Genomic DNA, 21,035 nt, shown 5'->3' on the forward strand with positions numbered 1-21,035 from the left:
GAAAGATTCTAGGGATGAGAGAGAGAAGACTGAAAAAGAGAAAAAGGTGGATGGGGCATATATAAGGTACAGGGGGCATATCAAAGGTGAGGTAGAGGGAACCAAGAAAAAGCATATGAAGGAGAGATAGGGGGCAGAGGCGACTGACAAAGAAGTAGAGAGGATGGAGCAAAAGGGAACTGAGAGAGGAAGAGGTTGAATAACTTGCATGTCAGAGCTTTCAATCTCAATTCCAATGTGTAGGGAAAGTACCATCTTGCCTGGCATGTTATCCCCATATTTCACTGTATATATGTTGTTTTAGTGTATGTGTCACTGGGACCCTGCCAGCCAGGGCCCCAGTGCTCATAAGTGTGCCCTATATGTGTTCCCTGTGTGATGACTAACTGTCTCACTAAGGCTCTGCTAATCAGAACCTCAGTGGTTATGCTCTCTCTGCTTTCTAAATTGTCACTAACAGGCTAGTCACCAATTTCACCAATTCACATTGGCATACTGGAACACCCTTATAATTCCCTAGTATATAGTACTGAGGTACCCAGGGTATTGGGGTTCCAGGAGATCCCTATGGGCTGCAGCATTTCTTTTGCCACCCATAGGGAGCTCTGACAATTCTTACACAGGCCTGCCACTGCAGCCTGAGTGAAATAACGTCCACGTTATTTCACAGCCATTTACCACTGCACTTAAGTAACTTATAAGTCACCTATATGTCTAACCTTCACCTGGTGAAGGTTGGGCGCTAAGTTACTTAGTGTGTGGGCACCCTGGCACTAGCCAAGGTGCCCCCACATCGTTCAGGGCAAATTCCCCGGACTTTGTGAATGCGGGACACCATTTCACACGTGCACTATACATAGGTCACTACCTATGTATTGCGTCACAATGGTAACTCCGAACATGGCCATGTAACATGTCTAAGATCATGGAATTGTCACCCCAATGCCATTCTGGCATTGGGGAGACAATTCCATGATCCCCCGAGTCTCTAGCACAGACCCGGGTACTGCCAAACTACCTTTCCCGGGGTTTCACTGCAGCTGCTGCCAACCCCTCAGACAGGTTTCTGCCCTCCTGGGGTACAGCCACGCTTGGCCCAGGAAGGCAGAACAAAGGACTTCCTCAGAGAGAGGGTGTTACACCCTCTCCCTTTGGAAAAAGGTGTCAGCGCTGGGGAGGAGTAGCCTCCCCCAGCCTCTGGAAATGCTTTGATGGGCACAGATGGTGCCCATCTCTGCATAAGCCAGTCTACACCGGTTCAGGGATCCCCCAGCCCTGCTCTGGTGCGAAACTGGACAAAGGAAAGGGGATTGACCACTCCCCTGACCTGCATCTCCCAGGGGAGGTGCCCAGAGCCCCTCCAGCGTGCCCCAGATCTCTGCCATCTTGGATCCAGAGGTGTGCTGGCACACTGGACTGCTCTGAGTGGCCAGGGCCAGCAGGTGACGTCAGAGACTCCTTCTGATAGGCTCTTACCTGTGTTACTAGCCTATCCTCCTTCCTAGGTAGTCAAACCTCCTTTTCTGTCTATTTAGGGTCTCTGCTTTGGGGAATTCTTCAGATACCGAATGCAAAAGCTCATCAGAGGTCCTCTGCATCTCCCTCTTCACATTCTGCCAAAGGATCGACCGCTGACTGCTCAGGACGCCTGCAAAACCGCAACAAAGTAGCAAAGACGACTACTGCAACCCTGTATCTGGGGGTAGCCTGCCTCCTTCTTGCACCAGGAGCTCTAAAGAAATCTCCTGTGGGTCGACGGAATCGTCCCCCTGCAACCGCAGGCAACAAAAGACTGCATCACCAGTCCTCTGGGTCCCCTCTCAGCACAACGAGCGTGGTCCCTGGAACTCAGCAACTCTGTCCAAGAGACTCCCACAGTCCAGTGACTCTTCAGTGCAAGTTTGGTGGAGGTAAGTCCTTGCCTCCCCACGCTAGACTGCATTGCTGGGTACCGCGTGATTTGCAGCTGCTCTGGCTCCTGTGCACTCTTCCAGGATTTCCTTCGTGCACAGCCTAGCCTGGGTCCCCGACACTCTAACCTGCAGTGCACAACCTTCTGAGTTGTCCTCCGGCATCGTGGGACTCCCTTTTCTGACTTCGGGTGGACTCTGGTTCACTCCTCTTCTAAGTGCCTGTTCCGGTACTTCTGCGGGTGCTGCCTGCTTCTGTGAGGGCTCCCTGACTTGTTGGGCGCCCCCTCTGTCTCCTCATCCAAGTGGCGACATCCTGGTCCCTCCTGGGCCACAGCAGCATCCAAAAACCCTAACCGCGACCCGTGCAGCTAACAAGGCTTGTTTGCGGTCTTTCTGCATGGGAACACCTCTGCAAACTTCTTCACAACGTAGGACATCCATCCTCCAAAGGGGAAGTTCCTAGTCCTCTTCGTTCTTGCAGAACACAAAGCTTCTTCCATCCGGTGGCAGCTTCCTTGCACCCTCAGCTGGCATTTCCTGGGCATCTGCCCACTCTCGACATTGTCGTGACTCTTGGACTTGGTCCCCTTGTCTTACAGGTACTCAGGTCCGGAAATCCACTGTTGTTGCTTTGCTGGTGTTGGTCTTCCTTGCAGAATCCCCCTATCACGACTTTGGTGCTCTCTGGGGGTTGTAGGTGCACTTTACACCTACCTTACAGGGTCTTGGGGTGGGCTATTTTTCTAACCCTCACTGTTTTCTTACAGTCCCAGCGACCCTTTACTAGCTCACATAGGTTTGGGGGTCCATTCGTGGTTCGCATTCCACTTTTGGAGTATATGGTTTGTGTTGCCCCTATACCTATGTGCTCCTATTGCAATCTACTGTAACTTTACATTGCTTGCATTACTTCCTTTTGCTATTACTGCATATTTTTGGTATTGTGTACATATATCTTGTGTATATTTGGCATCCTCATACTGAGGGTACTCACTGAGATACTTTTGGCATATTGTCATAAAAATAAAGTACCTTTATTTTTAGTATATCTGTGTATTGTGTTTTCTTATGATATTGTGCATATGACACCAGTGGTATAGTAGGAGCTTTGCATGTCTCCTAGTTCAGCCTAAGCTGCTCTGCTATAGCTACCTTCTATCAGCCTAAGCTGCTAGAAACACCTCTTCTACACTAATAAGGGATAACTGGACCTGGTACAGAGTGTAAGTACCCCTTGGTACCCACTACAAGCCAGGCCAGTCTCCTACATTGGTTGTGCAGCGGTGGGATTAGTACTTGTAACTACTTACCACTTTGTCATATTGTACTTTTCATAAGAGAATAATATACAAAACAAGCTCAGTGTATGTACACCTAACCAAAAAGTTTTGCTTTTCTTCTCTTACACTATCTGCTAAGTGCTGAAAAGTACTTCTAAATCTTTCTAAAAGTTTCAAAAAGTTGAAAAAGTTTTTTTTCTGTTCTTTAAAAAGTCCGGAAAATATTTCTCTCTTTTATCTGTCTCTAAACCTTCTTCTATCATGTCTGGTGTAGGAACTCCTCTTAATTTGGTCAATACAACTTATGATAATCTTAACTTTAAGAGCCTAAGGAGTCTCTGCATTGATAGAGGTTTAGTGCAGGAAAGAATCCCACTAGAGAATTTCTGTCTAATATGCTTATTGAGAATAAGGCCCAGGGTGGCACCTCATCTGAAAAGTTGATATATAGCTCACACTCTGACTCAGGGGAGCCCCTTGAGGGAGTGGTATAGGGTTCTCTTCCTGTTCTGCCCCTTAACAGACCACCTAGCAATGCTGGTAGTAATAGAAGCTCCCATCATAGTAGGAATGTTTTTGTTCCTGAAGGCCAGGTTGTTAGAGTGCAAGCTGTAAGAGGCAGGTCTCCCTCTGTTGAATCCAATATTTCTTCTGTGTCAAAGCATTCCCAACCCACCCACCCTCAAGACAAATTGTTAGAAAGGGAACTCAATAAGTTGAGAGTGGAAGAGACCAGGCTGAAGCTTAAACAGCAACAGCTGGCTCTAGACAGGGAATGCACAGACTTAGAGAAGGAGAGACAGAGGTTGGGGTTTGGACCCCATGGTGGCAGCAGCAGTATTCCTGATAGTAATCCTGTTAGAGAGCATGATTCCAGGAATCTGCACAAGATAGTTCCCCCCTACAAGGAGGGGGATGACATTACCAAGTGGTTTCCTGCACTTGAGAGGGCCTGTATGGTACAGGGGGTCCCTCAAAGGGAGTGGGCTGCTATCCTATGGCTATCTTTCAGTGGAAAGGGTAGGGATAGGCTCCTTACTGTTAAAGAAAGTGATGCCAATAATTTTACAGTTTTGAAGAATGCACTCTTGGATGGATTTGGCTTAAGCACTGAACAATAAAGGATTAAGTTCAGAGAAACCAGAAAAGAGTCCTCACAAGATTGGGTAGACTTTGTTGACTATTCAGTGAAGGCCTTGGAGGGGTGGTTACATGGCAGTAAAGTTTCTGACTATGAAAGCCTGTAAAATCTAATCCTGAGAGAGCATGTTCTGAATAACTGTGTGTCTGATTTGTTACACCAATATCTAATGGACTCAGATCTGACCTCTCCCCAAGAATTGGGAAAGAAGGCAGACAAATGGGTCAGAACAAGAGTGAACAGAAAAGTTCATACAGGGGGTGACAAGGATGGCAAGAAGAAGGATGGTAAGTCTTCAGACAAGGGTGGGGACAAATCTAAAAATGAGTCTTCATCAGGCCCACAAAAACACTCTGGTTGGGGTGGTGGGTCCAAATCCTCTTCTAATCAAGTAAAAAAAAACATGGTGCTATTTATGTAAAGTAAATGTCCATTGGACAACTGATGCCAGTTGTCCAAAGAAAAGCACCAAGCCTCCCACTACCACAACCCCTACTGCAACCTCTAGTGCCCCTTGTAATAGCAGTGGTGGTGGGAGCAAACCTACTAATAGCCAATCCAAGGGAGTAGCTGGGCTCACTTTTGGTAATTTAGTTGGGGTTGGTCTTGTTAGGGAGACCACAGAGTCTGTGTTAGTCTCTGAAGGTGCCATTGATTTGGTCACCTTGGTTGCTTGTCCCTTTAATATGGATAAGTACAAGCAACTTCCCCTAATCAATGGTGTTGAGGTTCAGGCCTACAGGGACACAGGTGCCAGTGTTACCATGGTAATAGAGAAACTGGTACACCCTGAACAACACCTACTTGGTCACCAGTACCAAGTGACAGACGCTCATAACAACACTCTTAGCCACCCCATGGCTGTTGTGAATCTCAACTGGGGAGGGGGGGTTACTGGTCCAAAGAAAGTTGTGGTTGCCTCAGATTTACCTGTAGACTGTCTAATAGAGAACGATTTAGAGACATCAGCTTGGGCAGAAGTGGAGTTGGAGGCTCATGCAGCAATGCTGGGCATTCCTGGGCATATTTTTGCTTTGACAAGGGCTCAGGCCAAAAAGCAAAAAGGACAGGGTGACTTGGATCCTGGAACAATGGACCAAGTGCTCCCTAAAGCTAGGGTTAGTAAGGGTAAATCCCTACCCACTATCCCTCCCTTTACAGATGATTCTACTTCTAAGGAAGAATAATTTCCCCCCTGTGCAGAACCTTCACCAGAGGAGCTGTCAGCAGACACTGCTGAGCTTTTGGGTGGAGGGAGGCCTGCCAGGGAGGAGCTGAGTGTGCAATCCTGTCCCACATTAGAGGGTCTCAGACAGCAAGCTGTCAAACAGCAAAATGGGGATGTCAGTGACTCACATAGAGTTTACTGGGAGGACAACCTCTTGTACACAGAGGCAAGGGACCCAAAACCTGGAGCAGCCAGGAGATTGGTCATTCCCCTGCAGTACAGAGAGTTCCTCGTAACTCTGGCACATGACATTCCTTTGGCTGAACATTTGGGTCAGATTAAAACATGGGAAAGGCTTGTCCCCCTGTTTCATTGGCCTAGGATGTCAGAGGACACAAAAGACTTTTGTAAATTTTGCGTGACCTGCCAAGTCAGTGGCAAGACTGGTGGCACTCCAAAGGCTCCCCTTATTCCACTACCTGTGGTTGGGGTTCCCTTTGAAAGGGTAGGGGTTGACATAGTTGGCACCCTTGACCCTCCTACTGCTTCAGGCAATAGGTTTATCTTGGTGGTAGTGGACCATGCCACAAGATATCCTGAAGCTATTCCTCTAAGGACCACTACAGCACCTGCAGTGGCAAAAGCCCTCCTGGGAATCTTTTCCAGGGTGGGTTTCCCAAAAGAGGTGGTATCAGACAGAGGTAGCAACTTTATGTCTGCATACTTGAAGGCCATGTGGAAGGAATGTGGTGTAACATACAAATTCACCACACCTTATCATCCACAAACAAATGGACTGGTAGAGAGGTTTAATAAAACTCTCAAAGGAATGATAATGGGACTCCCTGAAAAACTCAGGAGGAGATGGGATGTCCTGTTACCTTGCCTCCTTTTTGCTTACAGGGAGGTACCCCAGAAAGGAGTGGGCTTCAGTCCCTTTGAACTCCTATTTGGACACCCTATAAGAGGTCCCCTAACACTTGTGAAGGAGGGTTGGGAACAACCTTTAAAAGCTCCCAAGCAAGACATAGTGGACTATGTACTCGGCCTAAGATCCAGAATGGCTGAGTACATGAAAAAGGCCAGTAAAAACCTTCTCTTCCACAGAACAGGATGCTCGAGTGGAAGGTGTAGTTTTGGCTGACTGTCTTACTGCTGAGCAGAAAGACAACTGCATAAATCCCCTAGGTCAGTTCTCTGAACTCTTTTCTACTGTGCCAGGCACCACATCTTGGTGTGAGCACACTATATATACTGGAGACAGCATGCCTGTCAAAAGTAAGAGCTATAGGCAGCCTGACCATGTCAGGGACTGTATAAAACAAGAAGTTCAGAAAATGCTTGAACTAGGAGTGGTTGAACATTCTGAAAGCCCATGGGCCTCTCCTGTGGTGCTTGTACCAAAGGCTCACTCAAAAGATGGGAACAGAGAGATGAGGTTTTGTGTAGATTACAGAGGTCTCAACCAGGTAACAAAAACTGATGATCACCCTATATCCAGGGCAGATGAGCTCATAGATACACTGGCATCTGCCAAGTATCTAAGCACCTTTGATTTGACTGCAGGGTATTGGCAGATCAAGTTATCAGAGGATGCTAAAGCAAAAACTGCATTTTCGACTATTGGAGGGCACTACCAATTCACAGTAATGCCCTTTGGTTTGAAAAATGCACCTGCCACTTTTCAGAGGTTGGTGAATACAGTCCTGCAAGGGTTGGAGGCTTTTAGTGCAGCATATCTGGATGATATAGCTGTCTTTAGCTCCACCTGGGATGATCACCTGGTCCACCTGTGGAAAGATTTGGAGGCCCTGCAAAAGGCAGGCCTCACTATCAAGGCTTCAAAGTGCCAGATAGGGCAGGGTAAAGTGGTTTATCTGGGATATCTGGTAGGTGGGGAACAGATTGCACCACTTCAGGGGAAAATCCAGACAATCATGGATTGGGTTCCCCCTACAACTCAGACCCAGGCGAGAGCCTTCCTAGGCCTCACTGGGTATTACAGGAGATTCATTAAAAACTAGGGCTCCATTGCAGCCCCACTTAATGATCTCACTTCCAAGAAGATGCCTAAAAAGGTATTGTGGACAGCTAGCTGTCAGAAAGCTTTTGAGGAGCTCAAACAGGCCAAGTGCACTGCACCTGTCCTAAAAAGCCCATGTTACTCCAAGAAATTCATTGTTCAAACTGATGCATCTGAATTAGGGGTAGGGGCAGTCTTATCACAACTCAATTCTGAGGGCCAGGATCAACCTGTTGCTTTTATCAGCAGGAGGTTGACCCCTAGAGAAAAGCGTTGGTCTGCCATAGAGAGGGAGGCCTTTGCTGTGGTCTGGGCACTGAAGAAGTTGAGGCCATACTTGTTTGGCACTCACTTCATTGTTCAGACAGACCACAAACCTCTACTTTGGCTAAAACAAATAAAAGGTGAAACCCCTAAATTGTTGAGGTGGTCCATATCTCTACAGGGAATGGACTATACAGTGGAACATAGACCTAGGAGTACCCACTCCAATGCAGATGGACTCTCCAGATATTTCCACTTAGACAATGAAGACTCATCAGGTCATGGCTAGTCTTATTGTCCTTCGTTTAGGGGGGTGGGGTTGTGTAGGAAAGTACCATCTTGCCTGGCATGTTACCCCCATATTTCACTGTATATATGTTGTTTTAGTGTATGTGTCACTGGGACCCTGCCAGCCAGGGCCCCAGTGCTCATACGTGTGCCCTGTATGTGTTCCCTGTGTGATGACTAACTGTCTCACTGAGGCTCTGCTAATCAGAACCTCAGTGGTTATGCTCTCTCTGCTTTCTAAATTGTCACTAACAGGCTAGTCACCAATTTCACCAATTCACATTGGCATACTGGAACACCCTTAAAATTCCCTAGTATATGGTACTGAGGTACCCAGGGTATTGGGGTTCCAGGAGATCCCTATGGGCTGCAGCATTTCTTTTGCCACCCATAGGGAGCTCTGACAATTCTTACACAGGCCTGCCACGGCAGCCTGAGTGAAATAACGTCCACGTTATTTCACAGCCATTTACCACTGCACTTAAGTAACTTATAAGTCACCTATATGTCTAACCTTCACCTAGTGAAGGTTGGGTGCTAAGTTACTTAGTGTGTGGGCACCCTGCACTAGCCAAGGTGCCCCCACATCGTTCAGGGCAAATTCCCCGGACTTTGTGAATGCGGGGACACCATTTCACGCGTGCACTATACATAGGTCACTACCTATGTATAGCGTCACAATGGTAACTCCGAACATGGCCATGTAACATGTCTAAGATCATGGAATTGTCACCTCAATGCCATTATGGCATTGGGGAGACAATTCCATGATCCCCCGAGTCTCTAGCACAGACCTGGGTACTGCCAAACTACCTTTCCCGGGGTTTCACTACAGCTGCTGCTGCTGCCAACCCCTCAGACAGGTTTCTGCCCTCCTGGGGTCCAGCCAAGCTTGGCCCAGGAAGGCAGAACAAAGGACTTCCTCAGAGAGAGGGTGTTACACCCTCTCCCTTTGGAAAAAGGTGTCAGGGCTGGGGAGGAGTAGCCTCCCCCAGCCTCTGGCAATGCTTTGATGGGCACAGATGGTGCCCATCTCTGCATAAGCCAGTCTACACCGGTTCAGGGATTCCCCAGCCCTGCTCTGGCGCGAAACTGGACAAAGGAAAGGGGAGTGACCACTCCCCTGACCTGCATCTCCCAGGGGAGGTGCCCAGAGCTCCTCCAGCGTGCCCCAGACCTCTGCCATCTTGGATCCAGAGGTGTGCTGGCACACTGGACTGCTCTGAGTGGCCAGGGTCAGCAGGTGACGTCAGAGACTCCTTCTGATAGGCTCTTACCTGTGTTACTAGCCTATCCTCCTTCCTAGGTAGCCACCCTCCTTTTCTGTCTATTTAGGGTCTCTGCTTTGGTGAATTCTTCAGATACCGAATGCAAGAGCTCATAAGAGTTCCTCTGCATCTCCCTCTTCACCTTCTGCCAAAGGATCGACCGCTGACTGCTCAGGACGCCTGCAAAACCGCAACAAAATAGCAAAGATGACTACTGCAACCTTGTATCGCTTCATCCTGCTGACTTTCTCGCCTGTTTCCTGGTGGTGCATGCTCTGGGGGTAGCCTGCCTCCTTCTTGCACCAGGAGCTCTGAAGAAATCTCCCGTGGGTCGACGGAATCTTCCCCCTGCAACCGCAGGCAACAAAAGACTGCATCACCGGTCCTCTGGGTCCCCTCTCAGCACAACGAGCGTGGTCTCTGGAACTCAGCAACTCTGTCCAAGTGACTCCCACAGTCCAGTGACTCTTCAGTCCAAGTTTGGTGGAGGTAAGTCATTGCCTCCCCACGCTAGACTGCATTGCTGGGTACTGCGTGATTTGCAGCTGCTCCGTCTCCTGTGCACTCTTCCAGGATTTCCTTTGTGCACAGCCACGCCTGGGTCCCCGACACTCTAGCCTGCAGTGCACAACCTTCTAAGTTGTCCTCCGGCGTCGTGGGACTCCCTTTTCTGACTTCGGGTGGACTCCGGTTCACTCCTCTTCTAAGTGCCTGTTCCGGTACTTCTGCGGGTGCTGCCTGCTTCTGTGAGGGCTCCCTGACTTGCTGGGCGCCCCCTCTGTCTCCTCATCCAAGTGGCGATAACCTAGGTCCCTCCTGGGCCACAGCAACATCCAAAAACCCTAACCGCGACCCTTGCAGCTAGCAAGGCTTGTTTGCGATCTTTCTGCGTGGGAACACCTCTGCAAGCTTCTTCACAACGTGAGACATCCATCCTCCAAAGGGGAAGTTCCTAGTCCTCTTCGTTCTTGCAGAACACAAAGCTTCTTCCATCCGGTGGCAGCTTCCTTGCACCCTCAGTTGGCATTTCCTGGGCATCTGCCCACTCTCGACATTGTCGTGACTCTTGGACTCGGTCCCCTTGTCTTACAGGTACTCAGGTCCGGAAATCCACTGTTGTTGCTTTGCTGGTGTTGGTCTTCCTTGCAGAATCCCCCTATCACGACTTCGGTGCTCCCTGGGGGTTGTAGGTGGACTTTACACCTACCTTACAGGGTCTTGGGGTGGGCTATTTTTCTAACCCTCACTGTTTTCTTACAGTCCCAGCGACCCTCTACAAGCTCACATAGGTTTGGGGGTCCATTCGTGGTTCGCATTCCACCTTTGGAGTATATGGTTTGTGTTGCCCCTATACCTATGTGCTCCTATTGCAATCTACTGTAACTTTACATTGCTTGCATTACTTCCTTTTGCTATTACTGCATATTTTTGGTATTGTGTACATATATCTTGTATATATTTGGCATCCTCATACTGAGGGTACTCACTGAGATACTTTTGGCATATTGTCATAAAAATAAAGTTCCTTTATTTTTAGTATTTCTGTGTATTGTGTTTTCTTATGATATTGTGCATATGACACCAGTGGTATAGTAGGAGCTTTGCATGTCTCCTAGTTCAGCCTAAGCTGCTCTGCTATAGCTACCTTCTGTCAGCCTAAGCTGCTAGAAACACCGCTTCTACACTAATAAGGGATAACTGGACCTGGTACAGAGTGTAAGTACCCCTTGGTACCCACTACAAGCCAGGCCAGCCTCCTACACAATGCACCATATCTTTGAAAATATGGTGATGCTCTGCTCTTTCCCTTTCACACAACAAAGTACTGCTACTTCCCTTACTACGCTGTGTTGCACAAAATGTTAGAAAATATGCCCTGCAATGATTTAGCATACGTATCCAGACATAAATTCTGTCTTGGATCTTGTACATTACTCTGCGTTTATTTGGCTAGGGTTGCGCTACTGAATTAACATATACATACAGTCAGAAATTCAATGTTTGTTAAGAAAAGGTTACTTTTCAAAGAATGCTGGAAAATGATGGAGAAATCCAGCCAAGGTTCCAGCACAGAGCATTTGTCTGGCAGATTAATGTGTGGGACTATATGATTTTGGGATTAGTAATGCTATTTTAGGCATTTCTAATTCTTCTCTTTGTTCTCCATTAACTCGAAAAGGTGAAACAAAAACTTTACAGGTCTGGGTTGCACTCAAATGAAATGCCTCCATTCATAGGCTATACTTTTCTACCAGTTTGTCCGACAATCATCTCTTGGCGAGCTTTTGCCTCAAGGCATGGTGCACTGCACAGGCTGCAAGAATGATAGCCACGCCTAGAGGTGGCCAGCCAGCAAATTAACAGGGCGAGCCAAGACAGGCTCTCAGAGCCCGTGCACATACCAAGACACAAAAATACCATGTAAATCATCAAACAAACATCACGTAAAATATGATAAAGTCTATTCATAATTCAAGAAAGTGTATTTCTTTAACACCAAAAGCTTTCACAAGAATATGTCACATTATAACGCTGTACTGAGAAGTTCTTATTAAAAGCAATAGTTTTTTTATATGAATTTAGAACCACTCCTGTCCTCTCCCCCATTGCTGTGACAGAGCCATTAGTGAACTAATAGGCAGACAGTTGTCATGTGAACCCCATAGGTGGCCCAGATTGTTATGGAAAGCAAAATTATAGGCAGTCCCACAGGAATTATGGGTTTGTGCGGCCCCAACATTGTTAGCATAATTATGGATTAGCCGAATTTTCCACATAATGCATCATCTGCTGCATAACTGCAGATTTAAAAAAATAAAGGGGGTCATTATGACCCTGGCGGTCAAAAATGTCGCAGTATCACAGCCAACAGGCTGGCGGTGTATAACACGTCACATTATGAGTGTGGCGGGTTGGCCGCTGCTAACCCGACACATCACCACTCATACCGCTATGGCGGTATGAACCGCCGGGCCCACAGAGTACCGCCGGCGGCATTATGTGCCAGCCTACCGCCATGGTTTCGGGAGCATTAGCAACGGCACGAAAACCATGGTGTTAGGGCTCACCGATGACAGGGAATTCCTTCCCTACCACTGGTAGGCAGCTCCCCCCCCACCAAGCAAGCATCCAACCCCCCCACTCGACCCCATCCAAACTCACCCCCCTATTTAAACACACCCCATCCCCCCATTTCAACACACACACCCCAGCCCCTGACTCATTCACAAACACCACCACACTTCCATATAAGCACACACCCGCAGACACGACACCCATTCATGCATACGCAGACACGCACACAGCACACAACTGCCCCCACCCCCACAGCCATACACGCACACAGCCACACACACTCACATCACCCCCACCCTCCCTACAGTCACAGAGCCCCTCACCCCACACACACCCTCCCCACATGCATGCACACAGACACCCACAAGCAGCACGCATACACCCATTCACCTACACTTCCATGCACGCATTCACTCAGACATACAAACATGCATTCGGGCACGCATTCATACAGACATCCAAACACCCATTCAGGCACGCATACACGCTGACATGCAGACATGTACTGACTTCAACTTTCAGACACGCATTCACTCACATGCATTTAACCACGCATACATTGCAATACTTACATTCACATACACACTCACACAATACACCGCCACCCTCCAACCCCCCCCCTGTCGGACCCCGGCTTACCTTGTCCAGCGTGGGGGTCGTCCAGCAGGGAACAGGAAGGGAGGATGCGACCGCCAGCAGCGCCCTGTCAGCAGGACACCGCCAGGCCATACTAATGGCCTTAATACGACTGGCAGCGTCCTACTGGCGGGGCAGTGCTGGTTACAGCAACGCCAGGGCGCCACTTTCCACCAGCAGGGCTATTGCAGGATTTCCGCCCTTATTGTGGTGGAAATCCTGCAGTGTCCATAATATGGCGGGTGTAAGACCGCCAGCACTGGCGGTCTTCTGGCACCCTTGGCATCGGCGGAAATGTTGTTTCTAGCTCAACTGGTTCAAAAGTTATTAAAACTGCATGACAGGTGTTGCTGCTCAGTGGAAGGCCCTTTACAAAGGTTGACTGGTGGCCATTCTGTTGCTTAGTGCTATTTTTGGGGGATAGACTGTACAGATGAGGTGCAACCTAAGCAAAATAATGAAGTAATACTATCATAAAATGTGCCACATAGTATGCCTTTTCTTTCCACATAATTTAGTCAATCCTGCTGCAAAATCTGTCCCTCCCCTGCTGCATAGTTCCAGTGGAGCTGATTATAGCCTACTTACCGAAAAACACAGTAGTTTTTTTTACAACTGGTATTCTGAACTCAGGATTTAAAACATAACCGAGTAATTGGGGCTGTTGTTATTAATAAGCAAGCATTATTATCTTAAAGAACCCTATTTAACAACTTTAGAATAATGAGAGACTGGGGTAAAACAACTGCTAGTAACAAAGGGTGCTATATAACAACAGCAGTAACCCACTGACCTATCTACATTAAAAACATCTATTTGATCTGTATGTTACATCTTGTGCTTCGCAGGAGGTACATTATCCCACTGTGCTACTTAGACTCTGTGCTGCGCTTCATAGACTCTGAAGTCTATTGAAAATATTTTAAAATGCAAGACCCTCTTCCAAGGCCCCATGCCCCCCAGAAATTGGTCCTTGGTGCGATGCTACAGCCCTTGAATAAAAATAGAATGCCCTGCCAAAGGACGGGGCAGGAGGAGGCTCATCGCATGCTGAGACTGGCCATTGTCATTCTGTATGTGAAAATCAACCAGCAGACAGAATGACAATCGGCAGGTTGATCGTCAGTGCGAAGTCAGGGAGAGGGTGCTCTTGGCCAGAGGAGAGGATGAGCTGTTGGGTGTGTGGATGGAGAACCCCCTCCGGACAGACCACTGCCCAGGGAGATGAGCTGGCACTGTAGGGTGTGTGAAGGGAGTGCCCTCTCTCTGCACCAACCACCCCCCAAGGAGACAAGCGTGCCCTGTAGGATGTGGGTAGGGAGTGCCCTCTCTTGGGGCCATATGTGCCTTACAGTGTGTGGGGAGGCAGTGGCTTCTCCGCACAGGCTACTCCCCAGACAATGGGCATGCGCAGTAGGTTGTGGGGAGAAAGTGGCTGCTCTGCAGAGACCACTATTCAGGGCAATGAGCATAAGCTGTGGGAAGGGAGAGCTTTCTCTACATACATCACTCCCCAGAGTCATGGGTGTACACTGTATGGTATGGGAAGGGAGTGGCTTTTCCGCATGGACCACTGTCCAGGTCAAGAGGCATGCATTGTTGGTGAGGTGAGAGAATGGTTTCTCCACAAAGACTACTCACCAGGGTGACGGGTGTCTACTGTAGGGTGTGAGAAAGGAGTGGGGAGTGAGTGACTTCTCTGTTCAGACCACTATCCGGCGCAACAGATGTAAGGTGTAGAGTGTGGTAGGGAGTGACTTTCTGCACAGACCACTGTCCAGGATAACAGATGTGCGTTGTAGGGTGTGTGGAGGGAGTGACTTCTCTGCACAGGTGACTCCCCACGGCAAGAAGTGAGCAGTGTAGTGTCTAGGGAGGGAGTGGCTTCTCAGCACAGATCACTTCCTATGGCAAGAGGCTTGCGCTGTAGGTTGTGAGGAGGGAGTGCCCTTTCTGCGGAGACCATTTCCCAGGAGGGCAGGGGTACAGTGCAGGGATTGGGAAGAGAGTGGCTTCTCCGCAGAGACCACTATCTAGGGTGATGGGTGTAAGATGTAGCGTGTGGGGAGGGAGAGGTTTCTTTGCACAGACCACTCCTATTCATGACAGGCATATGCTGTAGGCTATGGGGAAGGAGTGGCCTCTCCACACAGACCACTGCCCATGGTGATGGGTGTGCGCTGCAGGTTGCGGAGTGGCAGTGCCCTCTCCGCACAGACCACTCCTCGGGAAGACGGGTGTGCACTGTATGGTGTAGGAAGGAAGTACCTTTTCCGCACTGATCACTCACCAGGGAGTTGGGTGTGCACTGTGGGGTCCATTGAGGGAGTGGCTTCTCTGCACACACCACTCCCCAGGGTGTGCCCTCTCCACATAGACTGCTCACCAATGCAAAAGGTGTGCAATGTAGGGTGTGGGTAGGGAGTAGCTTCTCCGCATAGACCACTATCCAGGACGACGGGTGTAAGCTGTTGGATGTGGAGAGGGAGTGGTTTCTCCGCACAGACCGTTCCTCAGGAAGACAGGCATATGCTGTAGAGTGTGAGGAGGGAGTGGCATCTCCACACAGACCACTGCCCGTGGCAATGGGTGTGTGTTCTAGGGTGTGGGGAGGGAGTGGCTTCTCCACACAGACCACTTTCCAGGGTGAATGGCATACGCTGTAGAGCATAAGGAAAGAACAGCTTCTCCAGAGACCAATTCCCAGGGCAATGGACGTGCACTGCAGGGTGTGGGGAGGAAGTGGCTTCTCCACACAGACCACTCCCCAGGGTGACAGGAGTGTGCTGTAGGGTGTGCGGATGGAGTGCCCTCTCTACATAGGCCGCTCCCAAAGGAGACGGGAGTGCTTTCAAGAGTGTGTGGAAGGAGTGTCTTTCTGCATAGACCACTGTCCAAGTCAACAGGCGTACATTGTAGTGTGTGGTGAGGGAGTGGCTTATCCACACAGACCATTCCCCAGGCTGAGGGGTGTAAGCTGTAGTGTGTGGGGAGGGAGTGGTTTCTGCGCACAGACAACTCCCCAGGGTGTGTGCTGTTGGGGTGTGGTGAGGGAGTGACTGGTCTGCACAAACCACTATCAAGGGTGATGAAAGTAAACTGTAGAGTGTGGGAGGGAGTGGCTTTTCAACACAAACTACTCCCTGGGGCGTTCGCAGTACAGTGTGGGAAGGGAGTGGCTATTCTGCATAGATCACTGTCCAGGTCAACAGGTGTGCATTGTATGGTGTGGTGAGGGAGTGGTTTCTCCACACGGACCACTCCACAAGGCGACAGGCGTGCATGGTACGGTGTGGGGAGGGAGTGGCTTTCTGCACAGACCACTGTCTAGGACAACAGGCGTAAGTTGTATGGTGTGTGGAGGGAGTGACTTCTTTACACAGACCACTCCCCGAGGCAAAGGGCGAGCAGTATACTGTGTGGGGAGGGAATGGCTTTTCTGAATAGATTGCTTCCCATGGCAACAGGCATGTGCTGTACGTTGTTGAGAGGGAGTGTCCTCTCCACATAGACCACTCCCCAGGAAAACAAGTGTGAGCTGTAGTGTGTGGGGAAAGTGATCACTCCCCAGGGCGATAGGCATGCACTGCATGGTGTAGGAAGGAAGTTGTTTCTCCACACAGACCACTTCCTAGAGTGAGGGGAATGTGGTGTGGGGTGTTCAGGCCCCTCCACAGGGAGATGGGATGGCATTGTAGACTGTGGGGAATGAGCAGTTTCTCCACACAGACCACTAACAGGGGAGTTCACTGTATGGTGCGGTGAGGGAGTAGCTTCTACACATAAACCACTATCTAGGGTGATGGGCATAAGCTGCAGGGTGTGGGAGGGAATGTCTTCTCCACTCAGACCACTCTCCAGGGAGATAGGCGTACACTGTAGGACCACTCGCCTGGAAGACAGGTATGCACTGTAGGGTGTAGGAAGTGAGTACCCTCTCTGCACAACCCACCCCCCTCCCCAGTGAGATGGATGTACACTTTAGGGTGTGCCCCCTCCTCAAGGACTACTCTAAGCAGGTACGCTGTACGGCTCAGGCACAGTGGCTTCACAGCACAGACCACTCCCCAGGGTGACAGGTGTGCACTGCAGGGTGTGGAGAGGGAGTGGCTTCTCTCCACAGACCACTATCAAGGACAACAGGTGTAAGCTGTAGGGTGTGAGGGATGAGTAGTTTCTCCACACAGACTACTCCTAAGGATGGCGGGCATACATATTAAGATGTGGGGAGGGAGTGGCTTCTCCACACAGACCATTGCCCAGGACAAAGGATGTGTGATCTAGGGTGTAAGCGAAGAGTGGCTTTTCCACAACGACCACTCCCCAGGGTGACGGACATGTGCTGTAGGGTGTGGGAAGGGAGTGGCTTCTCTGCACAGACCGCTATCCTCTGCGACCGGCATACGATGTAGGGCATGGGGAAAGAGCAGCTTCTCTACGGAGACCACTCCCCATGGTGACAGGCATGCACTGAAAGGTGTGGGGAGGAAGTGGCTTCTTCACACAGACCATTTCCCACGGTGACAGAAACGTGCAGTAGGGTGAGTGGATGGAGTGCCCTCTCTGCACAGGACACTCCCCAGTAAGACAGGTGTGAATTGTAGGGTATGTGGAGGAAGTGGCTTCTCCGCACAGAACACTCCCGAGAGTGTCCATTGTAGGGTTTGGTGAGGGAGTGGCTTATCCCCACAAGCTACTTTCTCGGTGATACGCATAAGCTGTGGGGTGTGGTAGGGAGTGACTTTTCCACACACACCACTCCCCAGGGCGACGGGCATGTGCTGTAGGGTGTGGTTTGTCAACACATCATGTACACCTGCAGGTGGTTTGCTTGAGTCAATGCAGCTCCTTGCACTACTTCAAGCATTCTGCGGGACCATGCAAACCTCAAACAAAAATGTTCCCTGGATATTTCAATCCAGGTGGTTCAGATTGTCTAAGGGGTCAGCCTACCCCTACCATGCCCCCTTATATAATTTGTATTTTCATTTTTCAGGACTCGGGGACCAAGCCCCATAGTCCTGAAATGGCAGGCACCCAACAATTCAGCAGTTATAGGTAGAGATCTTTTTTAAGTAACGATAACTTGCGCCCTAAGGTAACTATAACTTGCATCTTTGCCATGCACAGCTAATTACTCCACAAATTATATCACTGATGAGATCTTGTATGGCATCTTTGATATTATCACTGCAACATTTGCAATAAAATTATTGATAAGAAAACTGTGCATGGCAAGGGCCGTGGGGAGGAGCCTCAAGGCACCCGCGGTCCTAGCCAGTTCCCAGCATCCTGCAGGAGCCGGCATTGCTTCTAGAAGCAGGGAGCTGCTTTTAATAGCAGCTCCCTGCTTGTGGGAGCTATGTTTTCATCTGCCTTCCCTGCACACATATTTGCACGCAGGGAATACAGATGAAAATTCCGCTTTCTGACAATGGGAGCTGTTTGATAGGTCCCGCTGTCAGAAAGTGGAGAGATTGTCATTGCTTGGTCTGAATTTCTGCAACATTTCTATGGTTTTGTATGGGTAAAACATCAACTTAACTTTAACGTTTTTGTAACCTTTGCATTTTAAAACTAGGTCTAATAAAATATTTTCATATAAAATGACCTCATTAGCAACTTAGGGAGGAAAGCTCAGAGGATTGACAAAAAACAACAGAAGGAAATATCTGAGACATTAACATAGGGTGAACTGTTGTTTTAGAGATCTTGGGAATTTTTTGGAAAACATTGTTTTGGCCAATGCAAGGTTGGTTAGACAATATATGAGACACAAATGAAGGTTTTTAACAAGAAAAAGTATTTCACATTGGAGGTAAGATATGAACTGGAAAGCATATTGGCAAAGTGCACTAGTTAAAGCAGGATAGGTTTTAGTTATGCAATACATACATTTACAGGTGAGATTTACCTTGTTGTAATGAATTAGATTCCATCGTTTATCCATTAGAAAGTACTGGGCTGACTGGGATTCTGCAATGTTAAAAAACTCCAGGCATTCCTGAGAAGAAGCAAACATAAAGCATACTGTCATTAGATATATACAAATATATTAAAGACTTCAGCTTAGCACAGTTAGAGGGTATCACCTCTTCTCTCATTGATGCAGTTGCTGCCTTACGACAATATTAAATACTGCTTAAGACCCCGAATGTGACAATGTCAAATGTAGCTTAGTGTTGCCTGGAGTGAGAAAAAGATTCCATAATTGTTCAAATATAGGCAGTAGATGCACCTCGGATCGAAATATCTCAGCCATCTTACCAAGTGTTACTGGTCAATTCCTTCCGTACCTCTGAAAGATCAAGGATGCTCAAAATGCAAAGCTACTTACCCATAGCAATAGTCCTCCTGCAACTATAACTTTTAATTTAGCAGAGCACACAGCATTGCTAATTCTCTCTTCATAATAATCCAAGCATGGCATCTTATTAGTTGCTTTGTATTCTTCTGCTGCATTTCTTTCTATCCTCATTTTAATAATATTGAAGTGTCTCTCTACAATTTATAAGCCCTTTTCAAGGGAGTAAGGCCATCTGAACACCAAGGTTGATTAGGTTTAGAGCATGCTGTCCTAATAATTGTTTCAGGAGCTATTTCATCAAGAACATTAGAAATCCACTGATTAAATTCAAAGGTCTTCTTTCATTCAGAGTTTTAGCCATTTCACTAATATTAAAAGCTAGTTTTATATAGGCATTGGTGACAATTAACCATTCCTTCAGAAAGATCTCACTTTTTTACATGCCACCATAGAAGTAGTTACAAACATAATAGGACCAGAACTCTTGTCATTCTATGTGGGTATCGTAGACAGGTGTCCGTGAGGGCATATCATTGAGCTGTAAGTGCTAGAACTTTGTTGTATTTTTTGATATTCTCAAATACAACACTCAAACTTGCCATACAGTTCTTTTCTCGGTTGCTATACACATGCTTATTTTATTGTTATTGTTATATTTAGAGAAGATCATCTTCATATTTACTAGTCTTAGACACATTTTGGTTTGCTCAGTCTTATTTTTTTATACTCAGCTCAAGACATTTTGGGCCCAATATACTACAAAGTGGTGCAGCGTAGTGCTGCGCCAAAATTTGCAGCGCCATGCTGCATCACTTTAGAAATGCATGGATGTGCCGTATTTACTAAAATACAGTGCACTCCTGTGTTTTCCCCTGCACCGGCACTAAATATAGCTGCTCGCGCCAAAACAGGCATCCTTGCACCATAGTACAAGAGTGTCTGCATTGAAGGAAATGATTGTGTATGTGCAGAAAGGTGTCCCTTACTGCACATAAACAATCTACAATGGTGATTTGGCACTACTATATGTGCTGCAGAATGCGGCACACATAGAAGCAGCAAATCGTCATTTTTGAATGATTGTTTATGCGCAGGAAGGGACACCTTCCTGCACATACACAATCATTCATGGCATTTTGCTCTTTCTATGTATGCTGCAGAATGCAGCACATGTGGAAAAAGCAAAAATGAGGAGGAATAAAAGTATTCCTCCTCATTGTGCCATGCTAACGCCACCTCTGGGGTGGCATTAGTTCTTGGCGCTGCCACAGATTTTTGACTTCTTCTAAATCTGGGGCAGCGTCAAAAGCAGTAGGTGTTGCAGTGGAATGCCCACAGCAACACCAATTGCACGCCCCTCTAACACAGAAAACTGCCCCTCTGACACAGAATACTCCTTTTGTGTTAAGCCACAAAAAGAAGCTCAGCGCTGCCTTGTAAATGTGGCGCACTGCACAGTGCCACCAGGGCATCTCAAAACGTGACGCTCCGGTGGTGCAAGGGCCTTGTAAATCTGGCCCTTTGCTTCTAAAATAAATAGGTGCATTCTTTACTAAATTTGATGTGTGAAGCAAACACAATGCAACTTTTTTTCTGGTAAGATGGCAACTACGTCACTGAATTTTTGTTCTCGATTCAAGACTTGGGCAGCTTCTTATATATGAACCTCTCA

At 48.1% G+C, this 21,035-nt stretch overlaps 1 protein-coding gene across 1 annotated transcript in view; it reads right to left on the reverse strand.

Annotated features, from left to right (window-relative positions):
- UNC80 (unc-80 homolog, NALCN channel complex subunit) overlaps positions 1-21,035 on the reverse strand; it is a 2,774,722-nt gene that overhangs the window by 1,171,361 nt on the left and 1,582,326 nt on the right. Inside the window, exon 40 of the mRNA XM_069225668.1 lies at positions 18,971-19,060. Coding sequence (XP_069081769.1) covers positions 18,971-19,060 — 90 coding nt within the window. The remainder of the gene's footprint in view (positions 1-18,970; positions 19,061-21,035) is intronic.

The sequence above is a fragment of the Pleurodeles waltl genome, chromosome 3_1 (assembly GCF_031143425.1).
Source record: "Pleurodeles waltl isolate 20211129_DDA chromosome 3_1, aPleWal1.hap1.20221129, whole genome shotgun sequence".
Taxonomy (NCBI): domain Eukaryota; kingdom Metazoa; phylum Chordata; class Amphibia; order Caudata; family Salamandridae; genus Pleurodeles; species Pleurodeles waltl.